This window comes from Tetrao urogallus, assembly GCF_951394365.1.
Source record: "Tetrao urogallus genome assembly, chromosome: Z".
Lineage (NCBI taxonomy): Eukaryota > Metazoa > Chordata > Aves > Galliformes > Phasianidae > Tetrao > Tetrao urogallus.
Genome location: NC_136816.1, coordinates 47,357,197 through 47,376,954, shown reverse-complemented (window position 1 = coordinate 47,376,954; position 19,758 = coordinate 47,357,197). Strand labels below are relative to the sequence as shown.

At 38.5% G+C, this 19,758-nt stretch overlaps 1 protein-coding gene across 1 annotated transcript; it reads right to left on the bottom strand.

Moving 5' to 3' along the window:
- Positions 1–3,922: 3,922 nt before the first annotated feature.
- Positions 3,923–19,600, bottom strand: ERMP1 (endoplasmic reticulum metallopeptidase 1; the record flags this gene model as incomplete). The annotated part of the gene is made up of 15 exons (XM_079548072.1): positions 3,923–4,087; positions 5,107–5,270; positions 5,712–5,827; positions 6,528–6,730; positions 7,125–7,277; positions 7,849–8,039; positions 8,562–8,736; positions 9,885–10,105; positions 11,019–11,231; positions 12,070–12,162; positions 12,841–12,987; positions 13,836–13,941; positions 14,283–14,410; positions 18,259–18,560; positions 19,314–19,600. The coding sequence occupies 15 exons, from the start codon at positions 19,598–19,600 to the stop codon at positions 3,923–3,925; spliced, it is 2,664 nt and encodes an 887-aa protein (XP_079404198.1).
- Between the last annotated feature and the right edge of the window lie 158 nt (positions 19,601–19,758).

Here is a 19,758-nt window from a genome sequence, read left to right as displayed (position 1 = left end):
CCAGCCACCAACTGAGAGAACAAAGGAGAACACCACTTGTACTCTGAGCTCTTCTATGTCCTTCTGAGGGATGTGAAGTCCCTTTTAATGTTCTGCTTTTTCTTTGTCACAGTCGTCTGATTCCCAGTTTGAGTGTGGAGGAGTGGATAGTAATCATCCTGCTCCGTCAGATACATTAGCCTGTTCTTGGCGCCCATGGCAGAGAGAAAACCTTCCTGGAGAGATTACCTGGGTGATAAATGTGGGCCTCAGTGCCTCACAGGAGGCAGTCCCCAATTGCTAAGACTCTACACCTCTTTGGTGGCTCTAGTTCTGATGTAGTTCTTCAGTTGCTTAACACGCTTGTTTCCCACATTTTGTCTGCTATCTGCACCCTCCCTTTCTTCCACCCCCAGAGCCTTGTATCATGAGCTGAGTACATTCTGTGTACAAAATACAAGTCACACTTACTTGCAATGCAATTTTATATTCTCTGACCATATTTTTGTGGTAGAATTTAGGGCTATTCAATTCCCACGGTGCTTTCCGTGCTGCCTATCAGGTTCTAAGTCGGGTCATCCTGCCAGCTTCTTCCAGCCCATTACTGAGCATCAGATCACACTCGGACCCCAAGGAAAAAAAAGTGCTGAACAATATTATCATGCATGCAAACTCTTCACAAGCTCTGTCCCTTATGCTACAATTAGGTCTGTAGAGGCTTGTTAGATCTTGTCTCCTTGATTAGTGTTTTCCAGCAGGCCTACAATCCAGCCTAAATTGAACAGACATTAAGAGACATGTTTTGCTAACACAGAACAACTCCACCTAGTTCAACAGTCTGTTGTGTACGGTACCTGAAACTCTTCTGTTCACTGAACTTATCCCCCTATTTTTCCTGCATATTTTCTAGACACACGATGTGAAAGTACAGTGATATACTCTGGTGCTGCATTAGTTTGCATAACCACAGCACACAAAGCATAATCGTAACACACAAAGGGCTCCTGTGAAAGCATCTGCTTAAAGTGGTACACTGCTTATTTATTTTCCCTCTAGGTATGTACCAGAATGATGTATGTTAAATGTATGTTAATAATAGATTCTTAAATCCACCAAAATTTAGGGAAGAACTCCAGCACAAAAGCAAAGCAAAAAAGCTTCTAGAAGTGCAAGTAAAATGAATTCTTTCCAAACAACTAGCTGCTCACTGGCTCATTAAGAACAAAGACTGTTCTTAGGCACTGCAGCCCTTAAAATTACCAGCTGCTTTGTGTTCATTTTGTGGAGTAACACATGTAATACTTTTCACAAGAAATAAGATACCACAGTAGCAGAATATGAACCTGCTTTTATTGAATGCAAAAATAGATGGACACTGAAACAGCAAAAGTTTCTACTGTGTTTTGCTGCCGTGACCAACAGCAGCAAATCTGCTCTCAACTATTAGTTCTGAAAAGTATAAGCAACTCTGCTACCAGCTCCTTCCCCACATCACATCTTGTTTCAAGGAGAATCTTCCTGTCCAGGCAACTAGCCAGAGATTTTAATTTCAACATTTTTCATCTCACACAATTTTTTAATATTTCTTGACAGTGCACATAATCCACGTAGCTCTAACTCAAGATGTTCCCAACATCACTTAGCACTCGTGGCACTCAAAGCGTAAATACAGCACTGGCACAACAAATGAAGAGAATTCAAGCACGCCTCTAACAAACGTACTGAACACACAGTTTTAATGATTGAGTTTCACTTTTATTTATAAAGCCAGAAATTTACAACAAATTAGGCATTCCTTATGATTATATAATTTAATAAAGGTTAAATCCTGAGTTAGCAAAAGTTATTGCTTCATGGAAGTTCCAGAAATTACTAACAGGCATTTTTACATTATTGGCTCTTGGTATGAATTCTTCACATAGTACTTTTTAAAAAGCTATAAATCAGAGGCAAAACATAAAAACCAAATCTGAGAGGACGGTGAATATCAGTGCAGCTTTTGTTAACTTGCTGTGCACCAACTAGAGTGCAATACACAGCAAATGCTGAGATTCAAGACAATCAGAACTAAGGTTTTCTTTCCCCAGTCACTAATAGCACAAGTTTGTTTTTAAAATAATGAATGCATCACACACAGACTGTTCTTTTGAATCAGATACAATCTGATACAAGTGAGTGATGATTGATTCATGTTCTGTAGAGTATTTAAGATAATGATGTCCAGTTAGGTATAATTACAGTAATTAAACTTCTGTCGCAGTCCAAGAGTCAGTCAACAATGCTTGCAAATAGACCTTGCAAGAAATAAAACTGTTTCCTGACACTTACCTACACAGCTACAGATCAACCTGAAGCAAAAATACCCGAACTGGGAACTGCTTTCTATCACAGCTCACACAAATTAAACTGTTTTCTTCCACATGCCCTGTAAAACTTCTAGCATGTACTAGCATGTTTTTACTTGAAATTATGATGCATGCACAAAATCTGCTTTACATGCTATTTGGCAATATTCATGGGACAAAGAGGAGGTGAATCTGTGTTAATCATGGCACGGTGTTGATGTCACAGAAAGTTTTATATTGAGTTTGGCTGTAAAGAAGAAGAAACAAAACCTGAACAACAACAGGTCAATGGCTTCACAATTCAAAGCCTGCCCAAACTGAAAGTTATTCTAAAAATCACAGTCATTTACAAGCCCCATCCCGTAGGAATAAAAACAAGAACAGCGACTCAGAAATGTCAGGAGACATTCTTTTAAGGATGCTTCTTGGTATTTTTCCTTAAACTGAAAGCAACCCATATTTAAAGAAACAAATGTATTAGAGAAGTGCAATACTGTCACACTACTACAAGTCTCTCCAAAGGAGATACCAAAATTTAGCCAATTCTAACAAATTAGAAGATAACTTGAAATTTAGAGTGGATTAATTATAAGACATCCACTCAAAGAAGTGGTGACTTGGCACTCTTACATACAAGAGAGTGAGTACATGCTTGTACGTTGATACTAAAAAGTCGTAACAGGAATAGAAGCACAAGGTGACAGGTGAAACCTACCCACACAAATTCCTGCACTGAAAAGACAGGCAAAAGATAGAAGCTATGTTTTTAACAGAAAGACATTAAATGGAAATGATAACATGGATTGTCATGGTTTCACTCAAATAAATAACTACCACATTCCAGAATTCCAGCTTTTCTGCATTGTGCAACCTACACAGGCACCCGCTTTCAGTAACTTTGTCCAGCAACAAAAGCACCATCTAGGATTTTGCTATCCCTTCCCCCACCATGTAAACAAGCATCTCTTAGTTGAATATTCTACTTTAATAGGACGGTACATGACAACAGCCTGCAGAACAGTTCAGTTCAGTTGGAAGGGATCTACGAAGATCACAGAGTCCAACTGCCTGCCCATGTCAGGGCTGATCAGAGGTTAAAGTCTACGAGGGCACTGTCCAATTGCCTTCTAAGCACTGACAGACACGGGGCATCAATCATCTCACTAGGAAGCTTGTTCTAGTGTTTGACTGCCTTCGCAGTACAGAAGTGTTTCCTCATGTCCAGTCTGAATTTCCATTAAACGTAGGTGGAATATGCATGAAGTAGTCACATTTTATGCTATTTCAAAATAATTTGTCAAGGCCCTTTCATTACAATTACCACTGTATCGTGCTAACTTTACTTCCTCAAATGCAGTTGTCATATTCAGAAACACACCAGTCAAACTGCCATTTCAGTGGAAGAACCAGCTGAACTGTATTTGCATTGACACGGAATATCACCTTATCCCCAGTGAACAGCCAAACTGCCAAAGAAACACTACTGGTATCCAACATATTTAAAACTCTTGCAGAAGTCTCCAGTATCTTGGTAGGATGTTTATTACAGTATCCAATGTTAGAGATGTTACCCTATTAGCACTGCACTACTAGTAACATTAAAAAACAAAAAGGTCATAAGTGCAGGACCATCCAGAAGAAAACGTCCAATTTGGAAACCTCTCCTGTAAGGCATGAAGTTGAGGTGATTTCTGATCTTCCCCAAAAAAATAGTGTGCTGCTATGGCAAGGGAGACTATTCCATCAGAATGGTTTTCTGGGGCCTGTAAGTGAGAAAGGACAATACAGTATTTATGACTGCTCACGGATTTTAAACATAAAATTAATCCAGATGTACTTTTCCACAGATCTAACACCCATGTAACAAACTACAGCCCACAGGTTCTGTAAGTTAAAGCATTTCATATCTTCAACTGAACCAGTATCATCATGAGCTCAATTTTAATTGAAATTGCTCTGACATGTTAGAGCACATGCTCTAAACTCATTTGTAGGTATACATTTTGCCAATAAATCAAGACAGAACCCCAACACGGTATTTATTCTGATCTTTCCACTTTGAACCTTTAGCATGACAAGTATTTTATGCCTAGCTTTGCTTTTTCGGTCTTGCAAAGCTTGTTACACTGTAGATTCCTGTCTGCCTTTATCACGTATCCTCATAAGGATTATTTGGTTGCTTATATAATAGAATCCAGGAAGGAATAATGAGCTTTTCTAAACTTTCATGTGTTCTGGTAATATTTCCTTGATGTTAAACCTATAGTAAATCTCACTGTTAAAGTGGTAATGTGGTAAAGTAGTAAAGTGGTAACTTACAAGTCTAGAAAAAGTTATTCATTGGCAATTTAACAGTGGGCATGAGGGATCATAAATCCTACTGGAATAGGAATTCTGGAAGCTGTTGCATTGGTACTTAACAGAAGCCTTATTTCCAACCAAAAAAATAAAGTATGGATCACAAAATTTTTTATGATTCTCTTCAGGCAGATAAGTTTACAAAAAAAACTTTCCCAAATAAGCAAAGCATGTGAAAAGGGAACTATTTACAACAGGAAAAAAGCTGTGAAATAATGAAGAGGGAACTTTAAAAACTATGAGGTTAAAATGAGAAGAATGCAAGCTTAAGACCTAATATGTGAAAACAAGGAAAAGATTCTCCCTTTGACTGTTCAGCAAGCTGGAGGACAAAGCATCAAAATCAGTGTGAGCTGATTTACGAAGTAGGGAACCAACTTAAAAACCCATGAAATCACCAGGTTTCCAACAGCAGAATACTTACTGTCAGCTCTATCCAGAAGTGCCATGGTGTAGCCTGCAGCCCATGGGAGTAAAACACAAAGTAGTCTCCTCCTACACTAGCAACAGGCGTTCCATCTCCAAGAGACCAGGTGGACAAAGCTGACCCTTCGTGTGGCCGAATATACAGAGACATGTGACTTGGACCTGCAGGCAAGTAAAAACAGCTGAAAGGAGAAAGAACATCTGCCCCTCTTTCTTTCATTCCAACAACATATTTTCCTAAACAGTAACTAGTAAAATTTGCATTACTATATATACCTTGAAATCAAGACAGAGCTAAACTGCGTTCTCTAGAGAAGAGTATTCAAGTATTTCTAAGCAGTAGTATAAATTAGATGTAAATGGACTTTAAGAAGAGACTTGCTAGAAGAAGATCAAGGCTTACTCAAAATAGACAAGGTATCAATCAAATAACAACTGAAAGGTGACAACCACAGTGTTCTGAAACTGGTGAGCTTTGTGTGACTGGCACAAATAAACTCATTTTAGGAGTGGAACTGTACACTGCAGTATTGGAATTAAATCTGATCTATTATGAGCATAAAAATAAAAACAAATCACACATTAGGAGCTTCAGTCACTCACCAGATACTTCAAAGCTTAACCTCACCGAGTTCCAGGGCGTTAGCTCTTTGGTGAGAACTTCAAAGTGAATGGGGCTTGCTGGAAAAATTTCTGAAGCAGGAAGATACCAGTTTTTCCTGAATGAACAAATGAGATTTTAATTTTATCTCAGTGCAGCAGTTAGAGGTACTAAAACATGAAAAGAGTAAGTTTTTGTACAACTTAGCTGACTGCTCTGTCAACACATAAAATATTCAGAAGCTATTTCAGCTAGAAGAAGATAGTTTAAAATTAACAGCTTACAGAGAAACACTTAAAAGACACAATAACAGAACAGCAGTCAAGATCACTGTTCTTATTTGTTATCTGGACCTGTCTGAATTTACAAACCAATAAAGTAAGTAAAAATGCTGGGATCTCCAAAATTGTTTATTTTTGGTCACAAGACTTCTCAGGTGTACAAAAACAGTTACAGCAGCTACTATTCATCTGGTGAAACTATCTACTTTAACCTTCTTCACCTGAGTAGAGGGGGGGAAAGAAAGGAAGAAGCACACATACTGCTACTTTGAAGTGCCCTTTAGAAGGCCCCTCACTTTCCTCTCCACTGGCGCTGACATCAATTTTCCCACACATCAACTTCCAAATCTCCTCCAGCAGACCCAGTGATCTCTAGCACAGTTTGTGGCAGCAGACAGTGTATCCAGACAGAAGTTAAAGCGCCTTTCAAGCGAAGGATAATTTACTTTTTGGCCAAGATTAGCCTTATCTTTCTTCCCTTCCAAAAGGGAGACTGCACAAACCAAGTGGCTCAAATTAAGCAGTGTTCACACCAACCGGAACATGAAATGCACAGGCAGAATCCAAGGAAGGCCACAAAACGGAGCCCACTCCTCACACGGAGTTCTAATGGTGTCATTGATTTCAGGTACATGAGGAGTTATGTGAGATATTCCATTATAATCAAATCCATTAATCCATATACCAGAGTCACTTTTAAACAGGTTTCCATCTAGATCATGAAATCTTCTGTTCATATGCTGGAAGATTTTAAAAAGCAAAAACAAACAAACAAAAAACAGTTAGATGCTGGCAGTTTGTGAAACTTGCAAGACTTATAAGTAATTCCCAAATATCCTCTACATCAACCCTTAATGTCTACTGTATTTTCAGTATGCAACATATACTTAAATATTTATGAATACAATTACATAGATCACAAAACAACCTCTTCTCCTGACAAAAACGAACCAAACACAGGAGCTGAACATAAGAAACAGTACCAGCTCTTTCAAATCCAAGAATAATTGTTACACCTTAAATCAAGCAAGCACCAGAAAAGCTACTTCATAAAGGTTTAAGCATTTAAAAATAACAACAAAAACTCTCCTGCACGTAGCATAAAGGCAGTATTATATGCAAGACTCTTCTTACCTGAAGAAAGACTCGCTTAGGCTTTGGATTAGCTGCATCAGAACTGTAAGGAAAGAAGATTCCACTACAAACGAGAATCAGAGTGACTAGAAACACAGCAGTTAAAGTTATTAGCGTCGTTTTTGTACTTTTGACAAGGTAAATGAAGTTAATCTAGAGAACAAAAAGACAGCTCAGTTATAAAACTACAAGGCTAAGAAATAAAATACACTGCATAACTCTAAAATCCAATTACGGAACTGCAAGTACGTTAGAAAGAATACTGTTTAACACAGTAAACTTTCTTGCAATCTCAATATTTGAAAACAAAAAAAGTACATTCTAGAGGTTTAAAAAAAACTTCTCATTTTTGTAAGACATATGACAAGAAAAACCTAGACGTTATGCAGCAAGGGTGCCATAAAAAAGTCTAAAATGTTTTTGAAGTGTTGCATAGATTTTGTTTAGTACATACTGTACTTCATCTAACATGAATGTCTGCTCAAACTCCAGTATTAAATTACTCATTTTATTGTATCAATATAGAGCAAAAGAATTTTGAAATCCTTTTCAATTACCTCTTTCTGAAAAACAGGATCTTCCCCATTTCCTAGAATTTTCTTGTATTAACATTTGAGATATTGAATAATATCATTAACTTCAAACAGTAGCTTAGAAAAAACACTGATTTTCTAGTCTAGAGAAAGCTTTAAAAAAGTTTTAAACCTTCTAAAATTCTACTTACAAAATAGGATGACAGAATCATAGTGCTGGCCACAATAAATCCTGCCAACACTACGTCTGGTGGAATTTCTGAACCACTTCGTCCCATAATAGGAGTAAACATTTCAAATACAGTCCAGTTGAGATACATCATATATAGATAGGGAACAAACATTCCTAGCATGTACATCACAACAAATTTCATTGTGGCACCTGCAGGACACAAAATGCAGAACATTACTAATATATCCATCCACTGCTGCAAGGCCAATGTGCAAGTCCACATACAATATGAAGACCTTGGCAGAGACTTCATTTTACCCAGCCAATGTCAATATGACTCTTCTAGGAACATTGCAAAACAACTCTCATGTTACCAAAAAATATATACCAGATGTTTTGTTCCAAAGACTTTCTAAATGTTCCATTTTTATAAAAATGTTTACCATAAAAAATATTTGATCACTTAGTAATCCCAAATAATACTCTTCTTTTTAGCTTGAAATATAGTATGCTTCTCAATATGTTTTTCTAAAAAGATTCTCCACAGTTTCAGACTGCCTTTGGTTGAAGAACACATTCTTGTGACAAAAACATCGTATGTACTTCAAAAATTCTCTGCTCCTGAATTGAGTTACTTTGCTTAAACAATACAGACTGGAAGAAAACACCTTAATATATAATAGCAGGGGGCAGAGGTTTTTGAATGTAGCCTTCCCCACCAAAAACTCATACCTTTTTGTCTGAATTCTTCATGGATCATCAGCTTTGTGAGTAAAGGAAATGCTACCCACAACGTACAAATGAATGCTGAACAAAGACCAATGTGAGTAATCATTGCCAATAATACAGACCAAATCATCAATGAGGCATCAAAAAACACATCTCCCAAGTACTGGTCATTCATGTTCTGCAACAAAAAGGGAATCAATCACCACTGAGCAAAAAACATTTCATGTATCAAATGTTGTAAGAATTTATAAACAAACTCTAATTTCTCACATGGAATTGTTTGTCTTGGACAACTCAAATTTAAAAGGCATCTGCTCTGACATTTACACTTACTCATGATGGATTGTGTTGTTTGTGTTGTTTTTTTTGGCTAGTAGCAAGAAGAACCACCTTCCTGGATGGTTTTAAGGAAGTACCTAATTCCATTTCAGGATGTGAAAAAATGGGGGCAGTGAGGAAATACATTTGGTAACCCAAACGTTTCTTCTCGAAACAAAAACTTTATTGATCCACTTGTTCCTGGACTGTTAACAGCAAACACATTACTTCATCAACACTTAAGCATTGCCTGTCGTAGCCAAATGAGAGATCAGCTTCCAAAATTTTTATGCAGATCTTCTTAGGTATAAGATAAGTTACAGAGGTATACTGTAACCTAAAGCATGCCAAGAAAACTGAGAGATGAATAATATCTAGTCAAGTGATCTGTTCTTCAGACAATCATCAGGTAAGAACTAGATCCAGCACCTGAAACCAAATAATTATCTCCTGTCTGTGAGAGCCACTAGAAAACAGAAACTTCCCTTCTGCTTTGTAACAGGACAGAATGGGAAAGAAAGACGAGGAATACCAAGTTCCATGACAAAGTTTATGTTATGATTTAGATGAATTAAAGAATAGAAATACTAAAAGATACATAAAAAGTACCAACATATGGTTACATTGAGGGAAGTGTTATAAGTATGTTCATAAGAAAGAGTTTGGAAAGACTCAAAAGACCATTTGAGTATAGCTGCAGATTTTCTGAGCTTCAAGAACATTTAAAGATATGATAAGATAAAGATACTCAATTCTCCAGCTGTTGCTTTGATCTCTTATCAACAAGCGATGGGAGAACAAGAGTGTGCCACAGGGAAGAAACAATACATTGTCTACTAAAAGGCTTTTGATTTTTTTCCCCTGAATCAACTGCTACCAATCATTTAGTGAGGATGAAGCCTTAAATCAAGGGGCTGCTAACTCTCATTTAACACAACAACCCAATGCTCAAGTGAGATTAAACACTACACTCACGTTCTTTAACAATGGCAGTGAAGTCAGTCTTACCTTGTAGTAGAACTTCTTGGCTAGTGAGTGAACGAGAATGAGCTTAACTACAGCTGCAGTGCCATACAGAAACACAGAAACATAGAAATGGGTATACCAAGAAAGAGACCGTCCAACGAGAGAGATGAACACCGCCACAATAAGGACAGTTACAAGTGTGGAGATCCAACTTAACAGTATTAATCCAAACGCAGTAAAGAATTTCTTCAGGTTATTAATAGCTACAAAGAAGAAAAAACGTTTCACCCAACAGTCATAAATTCTACTGCAGACTATCATCAACATTAAAATTACAGTATAATTGTGGTAATGACCAAATAAGGAGTTCACTCTGAAGAGTTCTTAACTGTATGGTCTAAATCACTCAGCCTATTTATTTTCTTGCAAATCATTCTGCAGCACTTCTCACTAGAGGATTAGTCCCCAGAGGAAAGTCTACCTCCTTGGTCACCACACTACTGACGATAACGGCTTTTCTAGGGAACTGGTGAAGCCAACCACCTGAAAAGTCTCAGAAAACATCAGAGTTGCTTTGCTTATAATTTTTTCTTACTCTGGAAAAAAAAAAGTTTTCTTGATACTACGTGGGGTTTTTTTGTTTTGTTTTGTTTTTTTAATAGATACAGTTCCATGCCTCAAATGAAAGTGTCTGATTAGAGGGTTTGACTTTATGCTCTTCATTACGGGTGACAGCAATCTTTTCCCCTGTTTTCTGTTTTGCAATCTCCTCCTGCCTATGGCCAGCTCTTCAAGAAACATGTTTCTGAAGCTCTACCCACATTAAGAACAGAGTTCATACAAACGGTAGGCAGTTGTGTTTTTTTTTTTCTTTTTTAAGATTTTTGAAATGTTTAAACTAAATCTTTGTGAAAGGATAAAAGCTATAATAGCAGTTCACGAATGGTAGACATCTGGGCAATCACAGCCCATCATAAATATTCGTAGTTGAGTAACTTAAACACAAAGTAATTCCTGCACACCTGAAATTTTCTTCTTAAGTTTATCAAATCAGAGAAGCGTTTCAGAATGGTTATGATTCAAAAGGATATAAGGAAATAGTTTTTCTTTATCTCCCGAGTACTTCTTACTCTTCATAACATAATAGTAGATTAAGAAAAAAAAAAATAGATTTACCTCTGTTTTTGGGCTGTAATACTTTCTTGCCTAAGTAAAGAAAAGCAATTGCTGCTATTACGTAGTTCATGATGGTGCCAACACGAGCAGGATAAGCCAGGACAAATAAACCAAGTACATCAAAGAATACAACATTTCCATGTCTATACTCAAAAGATTTCGCCAGCATATCTGATGTAGCTAGGTATTTTAGCATCGCTAGAATATTGTCACCTATTAAAAAGAGCAAATACACAGCAAAACTGTATCAGAATTAATGAATTAATACAGTGCATTATTTCATGCATTTAAAACTGCATTGAAATATTCATAACAAAAGAAGCTCATACACAGCTGATTATTTTGAATTCCTAGTTGAAGGTATAGACTATGTATTTTCATCAGATAATCTATAGTTATTCTTTAAATAAGCTTCAAAAGCTTTCTACACTTCAATACTTTTTCAGTCAATGAACTAATCTATCTTTCAGCCTAAAAGCCCTTCAAGTCTCATATTAAAGCAGTATATCCCAAGCGTCAATAGAGGAGTTAAACTTTCTGTTAAACTTCTTCCTCTTTCTCTGCCTCTGCTCCCAGCTCCATGTTTCACCAGCTATGAATTACCTGCCCTCCTTTCCCTCAGGGACTATTAGGTAGAGACATAAAGGCTCTTTTCCTTTGAAGCCTACGCGTGCCAACCACTTTTTCATCTCACACAATACCTAAGTTCAATGTTAATCAATAACAGGCCTTACTGAGAAAAAAAGGAAAGCCAAATGTTGAACAATCAACTATAAATTAATGGAACCATTCAAATGGCTGGCTTGTAACTTCAATTAGATGTCAAAATTTCAAACCAACATTAGTTACGGTGGTAGTTTATTTTCCCAAGTTGCTCCAACACGTTCCCTCTGTATTTTAAAGGCATATTTTCAGTTAACTCTTTTCTCATCAACAAGCAGTTTTTAACATAGTGCATTTCTTGGGTTAGTAGTCTTACATCAAAATGAAGAAACAGCTATGTAGTCCCACTTGAGAATTTCGTAGCTGTTATTTAATTCTTGAAACTAACCTGCTCTCTGAATGGAGTCTGTTAAAATTCTGTCTGATGTGTCATATTTTGTATGATAAATGTAGCCATTTTCAATAAATGCCAGGTCTATTCCTACAGAGAGAAAAAAACATGATAAGTTGTGTAAATCTAAAAATATCAAAATAAATATGAAAGCCTCAAATAACTTTCACAGAAAACACTGCTCTACTTTGCAGCCTGGTTACTTTCTGCCAAAACGAACAAGTTTGCTTTGTATAAGGAAGACTAAGATTCCACCAGTATTTTAAAAGGACAAGTTGATGTATTTTAAGATACCTGTTGTTACTAACATATTGATTACACGACACCTGCAGACAAATCTCTACAGATGTCTAATGGAGAAAACCACGAAAATTGTTAATCATATCAGCATCAGAAAAAAAAAGTATACTTACTGCTTTCCAAATATTTAGTAAAAATACATCAATAGAAATAGATCCACTCTGACAGCAATACTGTCAGTGTCAGTGGAACCACAGGAACGCTTTTTCAAAATGTCAAGTGTATCCTTTTTACTACTGATTAAAAAAAAAAAAAAACTTTACAAAAGGCCTGTCTGAAAACTCTTCAAATGTCCAAATAATTTGCAATGTAAGCAAACAAAAATTATCAAAGAGAATCTTTCTACAGGATGAATGACACACTCAGCACATCCCCCTTCATTCTGAGCAACAGAACAGCCTGCTTGTTGTAAGCTTAGACAAATGAATGGTTGCATAGTGTCCGTTGACATGTTTTCTGATAACATACCTGGAATATTTCCAAAGTCCCTATAGATCCGGAAGTCTGTATCGGCTGGGATAATACCACTCTGAAATATTTCCTGTGCCACCACAGATGCAAAGGGATGTTTGGCTGCAAATACGTACGCCTGTACCAACCAAGGATTTTCAGGCCCTAACAGAAGATGAACAGAAAGCTCACAACAAATACTTTCTGAATCTCAGTTAAGACAGGTACCTATATTGTAACAAACAACAACACACAAAGAAACTCTGTCGCCCCACAAAGTATACTAAGCTCATTTATTTAAGTTGAACGTCTCATACAATTTAGAGAATTAGTCACAGGTGGAAAAATACATAAATGTCTTGAGTGTTCAGTGGCAAGATAGATACGCCATTCTCCTAAAGAAGACACAGGACTAATGCATAAACCACAGCCTCTACTAGAATCTCCAATTTATTATCTATCACATATCAAAATTATTTGCTGAAAAGTCTCTCTGCTAAAGCATTCAATGCAAGTAAACAATGAGGCAGCCACAGTAGCAGGAAGTATGATTTAGATGAAGAACAAAAATACTAGAAGTACGCAGTTCAATTACAATGGAGCTGAAGCTTAACAGAGAAGTTTTGCTGCTTTCTGAGCAGCAGCTTGAGTTCTAATGCCTAAATCTCTCTGCAAAGATTTTGAAAGGGTAGACTGGAGATTAAATAAAGCACACGATTTATGAGTATGCAAGATAAAAGTAAGATACTGATCTGTTTGTCTCCTTACTACCTTGATGTATAAGAGAAACACAACTATAGCACTGCTCTACACAGGTTTCCAATCTATGAGGGAACTTCTGCCACACTGCTTCAGCCTGTGTGTTCTTGAAGATGCAGAGCATCTTACGACAAAGGGTTGAGAAAGAGGCCTGGTAGTTCTCCCGTCTTCTAGTTACGAGATACTTTCAATACTCTTTCAAGTCTGCACTGCTTATTACCAGAACTACCCCCGGACACAATACGTGCTCCTACCTGTTTGAAAAACAAGTTCTTTCCCTCCTACACCTGCTGCCTCCAGGTTAATAAAAGCTCTAATTGACTTGGCCCACTCATGTTGTGTAATGAAGCCGTGACTAGCCTTGGTGAGAAACAAAGAAAATACAGGTCATACCATACTCTTCCATACCAGCCTAAGAGTTATTTTCCATCACGTATGATCACAGATCAAACTCTGACAAGGCATTCAGATCATTCGTAACACAAACAGAACAGAAGATCAAAGTCTTCCAATTAAATTAATATGAACAATAGCCTTAATTTAAGTATATTTTTCGATAGCAAATACGTTTTCCTCAGAATGTTAAGACTAGCATTTAATATTTCAACGGATGAAACAAAAGTGACAGCTGCAGTCACTCTTATACCAGGCTTTTAATTCACAACTTTGATGTACATTTTATCATCCTGGCACACTCTTACCTGCAAAATATTTTCTTCTGCTCCATTAAATAGGAATATGACAGCATGCTGAAGGGGCTCTGATGATTTTGAGAGAGTATAAAGTATTTCAAGCATCACTGAGCAGCTAACAGCATCATCACTGGCACCTTAAAATAATAAGCAGACCAGCATGACTTATAAGAAATGCACAAAATTGCAACAAAGAGCTGAGACAAAAAAGTTTTACATCCTCTCAATCATTTAATCTAGCCATGGTTATGCCAAGCTTTAGTATATTTTCTGCTATAGATTGTACCCCAAATCCATTAGTTATAAGCAATAGCAGAAAGAAAACTAATGTTCAGAAGTCAAACAAGTGATGTACAGAATACCAGATCCAATAATATTCTTCAAGAGAACTAGACAAACTAGGTGCTAAACAAGCAAAGTGCTCACAGCCTGCTACAATTAACAAAACTAAATTTTCCCATACAGGAGACCATAAGGAATTCCACCCTCTTACAAGTAAGTAACTGGACACATTCTGAAAGTAACATTAAGGACAATATGGCAAAACAAACAAATACCAGAACTCCTTTAAAGCACCCTAGAATAGTATATGTTGCAATGTGGTAGTTTTGTGGCAGAATGCTTTCTAACACCCTTTCAGTTTCATTAGAGGAGAAATCCTTTTTCATTTTGGCCTCAATGTTCTGTTTATAATTCTGATCCAATACTATTCCCAACTTACACCCACTTCTTCAAACTTCCTCCCACGCCCTATCAATCCTTCCTCTTGATTAAGTAACCATATTCTAGCTCTCCCTTGCCCCACTTCTTTCACTTTGGTACAGCTGTAGCACCTTTCTATCCACTCTAATCAATAAAACTTTGGAACAAAAGGGAGAAATGTCGTATCACTCCGATGATGCCTACTTGCACTGAGATGATGACAGCAGTTTGTAAAGCATTACTTGCCACAAGCCGCATCAGAATGATACTAAGGCAGAGTCATTAGCTGCTGAAACTTCTTAGTTCATATATAAAATGTAGCTTTTCCAAAGCTTGCAACTTGGCAGAATTTAGACATGTCTCCCCCTTCCACAAAAAGGGTGCATCTCACTGAAAACTTTAGTCTATTGTATGCAGGTACTTTGAAATAAACTAATAAATATAAATGCATATACAAGGAGAACCTTTCCCGTACATTGTTCTTTAATCTAATTCTCAACAATACTTCATTTTGCAAAATGCTTTCCAACAAAGATGTGATTTAATACCCTGATTATATTGCTGCCTGAATTTACCAGTAGTCTACTCTTAGTCATGCTAAGTTCTTTTTGTGTGATACTGTGCCAAGAATTGGACAAGAAAGCAATAAATCTTGCTGAAAACTAAAGACTTATGGTCTCTATGTGAATCAAGGAAAAACAAAGGTTCAAAACACATGCACAAGCTCAGAGGAAAAATATTCCCAAACACTTTGTATACAACAAAACACTAAGCAAGTTAAAGCAGATCTTAAGACAAACATCAGTTACACAAAGAAACCCTGCTGTCAGCTACACCTATAGAAATAATTTCGAGAACATTTCCACCTTCAAGTTTATTAGAAAATAACCAAATAGGATGTGTAAACTGAAAATCAGTACCACTAAAACAACAGAAATAGGTTAAGAGTTTAAAGCTTACCCATTTCCTTCATTAGCCTTTTTGTACACTCTTCTCTAGCTAAAAAGGTGCTAAAGCTTTCTAACACTGAAGCTTGAATGGTTTATTGAGTTTTTCTTTACTCCAACAGAGCACTGTGCTACACCATTAGCAACAGTGAAAAGCACTTGCTTTGAATTTCAAGAAAAGAGTACACAGCAGTATAAGTGGCAACTTAAAGAAAACTTTAAATATTTCAATATCAGAACTGCTTTACAATGTTTGAGTAATACCAACATCTAAAGGAAACAAATTAAAAACTTCATACCTAGCCGACACCTATTCCAACAGCATGCAAATAGATGCATTGATCATTAATCGTGCCAGGAAAACTCTATGAGCATTAACAGCAGATCACATACTATTATTTTAATTTGCAAATATACCATTCATTGAAACATGAAGTCATACTGATTCTGCTTAAACAAAACATTTTTCTCAAATCAGCTTAGTTATAGAAAGACAGAAGAACAAAAAAACAAAAGGCTCTTGCTTAGGTTACGTGCAAATTTCACAGCAGGAAAATGAAAGAGCAGTTCCTCACTGCTGCGATAAAAGGATGCACTGTGATTAATGGCAAGCATATAGGTTAATTTCTGGTTCCATTATAAACTTCTTCATGATTCTCACTAACAATTCATGAAGCCTCATTTGGAGAACTGAGGTCAGGCCTTGGGCCCCCAGCACAAGAATGTGGAGCTGCCAGAGTGGGCCCAAAGAAGGGCCACAAAGACTATCAGAGGGTTGGAACACATCTCCTACGAAAACAGGCTGAGGAGCTGTGCTTGCTCTTCTGGAGCCCCCTCTTCTCCACACTGACCTCACTGTGATTTTCCAGTACGTAAAGAGAGCTTATAAACAGAAGGAAGAGCTTTTCACACGGGCAGCCTGATCTGCGGGGTGGCAATACTGCCCATAAAACAGACACTGGGACCAAATGTTCCTCAAGGTCCCTTCTGACCTAAGCCATTCTATGATATTCCCACCTCTGTGCAAGATTGGTGAAATACTTCTGATTCAGACTACTGACTGAATAACTGTAAAGAAAGTAACTGATGGATACATAACCCTGTGCAACAACCCACAGAAACAGGCACACCACTTACACATCTAAAAACAGTCATTATTACATTATACTTGTGGAGCATTCTTTAGGTCAAGGACTAGTCGGACTATAAATACAGTAATAATAACCTCTGCAGTTCCTAAATCAGATATTGTACAATAATCACAGTTATTAAATATAATTGGAAATCTATCTTGCCTAAATATGACCAGAGGTTAAAGTGAAGTCCTGTATTCTCTTTGTTGACAGAACAGAAGCACAAAGAGTATAGCAAATGTTTTGTTTCTCTAGCTAAGACTCAACTGTTTCCTCAGTAATGAGGATTATCTGTGTGTGCTAAAGAACAGAAAGTTTACTCCCCAGAATAAAATGTAGTGCAGGCTGTAAATGAAAAATTCTAAGTAAAACTACTGTTAGTGACTGAAATGTGTAGTACTTTCCAGCTGTAATAAGTGGCATACACCTGTGGCTATGTGTTACAACAAATGTATTTGAATGATTTCTAGTTCCATACTTTCCTGGCAATGGCATACCACAAACTTGCAAAGATGATTACAAACATGTTGCAATAATTGTTTAAGACGATTAGATTTATAAAAACACCGAAGGTCAAGAACTAGGAAACACACAGAGGTGAAAGTAGCAGTGAGAGACATACATACCGCCAAAGCAACAGTACCTTAAATCTCTGATCACCATAGTCTTTTGAGTGAGAAACTTTAAAAGTGGGGGAAAAAAAAAAAAAAGAAAAAAAAAAAAGGTATAGCATAAGGACACAGTACTAAAAAGTTGAGATAAAACATACCAGATGGCATGGGAAGAAAAACTGCTTAGTGGGAGTTGGGAACAGACTCCAGCACAAAGCATTTTCCATTACAGGAAAACCAAGTTAAAATCAGTACAGAAGTATGGAAAGAGCTGAATTACAGGTAGAAGCAGAACAAGTGACATGCCTGAGGAATGAATTAAAAGAAAGGCAGACATAACAAAACTCAGAAATCCAAATCTGACATCCATAATTTGCTGCCTGCCAGAAAACAAGTTATATCCTAAAACACGATGACTAAAACAGGACTAACCTGTCACTCTATACATAGTGAATTTCACTGAAATCAAACAAGTTAGTTGACACATGTAGTGTTTTAGCACATGGCTATAAGGGTTTTAGCTAGAAGACAGTGAGCCAAGCTCTGTAGATTGTGAACTACAGAGAAATACAGGAGCAACAAGTGGGCCTACCTGGGGTATTTGGTACGGAATCAAAGTGACAGTTGGATAAGACAGCATGCTCAGCTCCACCTCGAGGTTCCAGTTTCACTACAACATTGGTTATGTTTGCGTAGTAGCTAGTAAAGCCTCCTAAAAAGTCAATGCTGAAGGAGCCTGTGGGTCTCTGTATGTCTACAAATATCTTATGAGCACCTGTGCTTTCAGTTTCTATTGCCTTAATTTGTTGTAAGAGGTAGTTAACTGTAAGAACTTCATTTTCTGGACTTCCAACCGTTCTGGGCCCGATTGCTGTTATGTTGTCAAGGTATCCCCTGAAAGACAAATTGTACAGTCAACATCAACACATTCAGTATTTGTATACACCTTAATTTCAGATAGTTTTAGCATTTTTAAGATTAGCTTTAACATTTTTGTACATCTTTTAAATTCAAAGTTTGCAGTAAGAGACTAACACTGGTAACTTTACTCAAGACATCCAAGATGGTAACAGTAAAGATCATAACAGAACCAGAGAATCACAGGATGGCTTAGGTTGGAAGGGAACTGAAAGATCATCCAGTTCCAATGCCCTGCTGTGGACAGGGCCGCCCCCCACCTGCTCAGGCTGCTCAGGGCCCATCCTTTAGGAATGGAGCACCACAGCTTCTCTGGGCAGCTGTGCCAAGGCATCAGTGCCCTCTCAGTAAAGAATTTCTTCCTAACATCTGACTTAAATGCCCCCTCACTATCTACCTGCGTGAAAAGCTGCATCCTCCTGCTTGTTAGCACCCTTTAAGTACTGGAAGGCCACAACGAGGTCTCTGGAATCCTTCTTTCTCCAAGCTGCACAAGCCCAGCTCCCTCACAGGAGAAGAGCTGCAGCCCTCCGATCACCTCTGTGACCTCCCACCTACGAGGCCATGTAGCACCGCTCTCTCTCCAGGACTCCTCGCCCCGCCAACCACGGCACTCAACCGACACACAGCTCTCCACAACGCCAACCCCAAAACCAGCACGGCGTGCCACTGCAAGCGGGAGCCACAGGAGCGCGGGCAGTGCCTCCCGTCCCCCCCCCCCCGGTCTACCTGGCGCGCTGCGCGCTGAACTCGCGCTCCCCGCGTCCGGCGGGCGGACTGAGCAGCTGCCGGTGCGAGACCTGCACCAGCACCCGCAGCACCAACAGGTAGAGCAACACCAGTGGCGCCCCCCGCGCCTCGCCCAGCAGCCGTCGCCGCGGCCCGCCCCGCTTCTTCCTCTGCAGGTCGGCCTCTCCGTCCTCTCGCCGAGAGGGCGGGGAGCGGCGGTCGCCATCCCGCTCGCCGCCACCCGGCGCGCGTAGGCGCCTCACGGCCGCCGCCGCACCACGCTCCATCGCCGGCGCGCTCGCTGCGCCGCGCTGACACGCGATACGGAAAGGGCCGAGAGTCAAAAGGCAGAAAAGAGAAAGGAAAAGCGCCCCGGAGTGGGCGGGGGAGAGGGGGCGGGAGGAGGCGCCCCACCTTCCCCTGCCTTCGCTCACGTCAGAGAGGG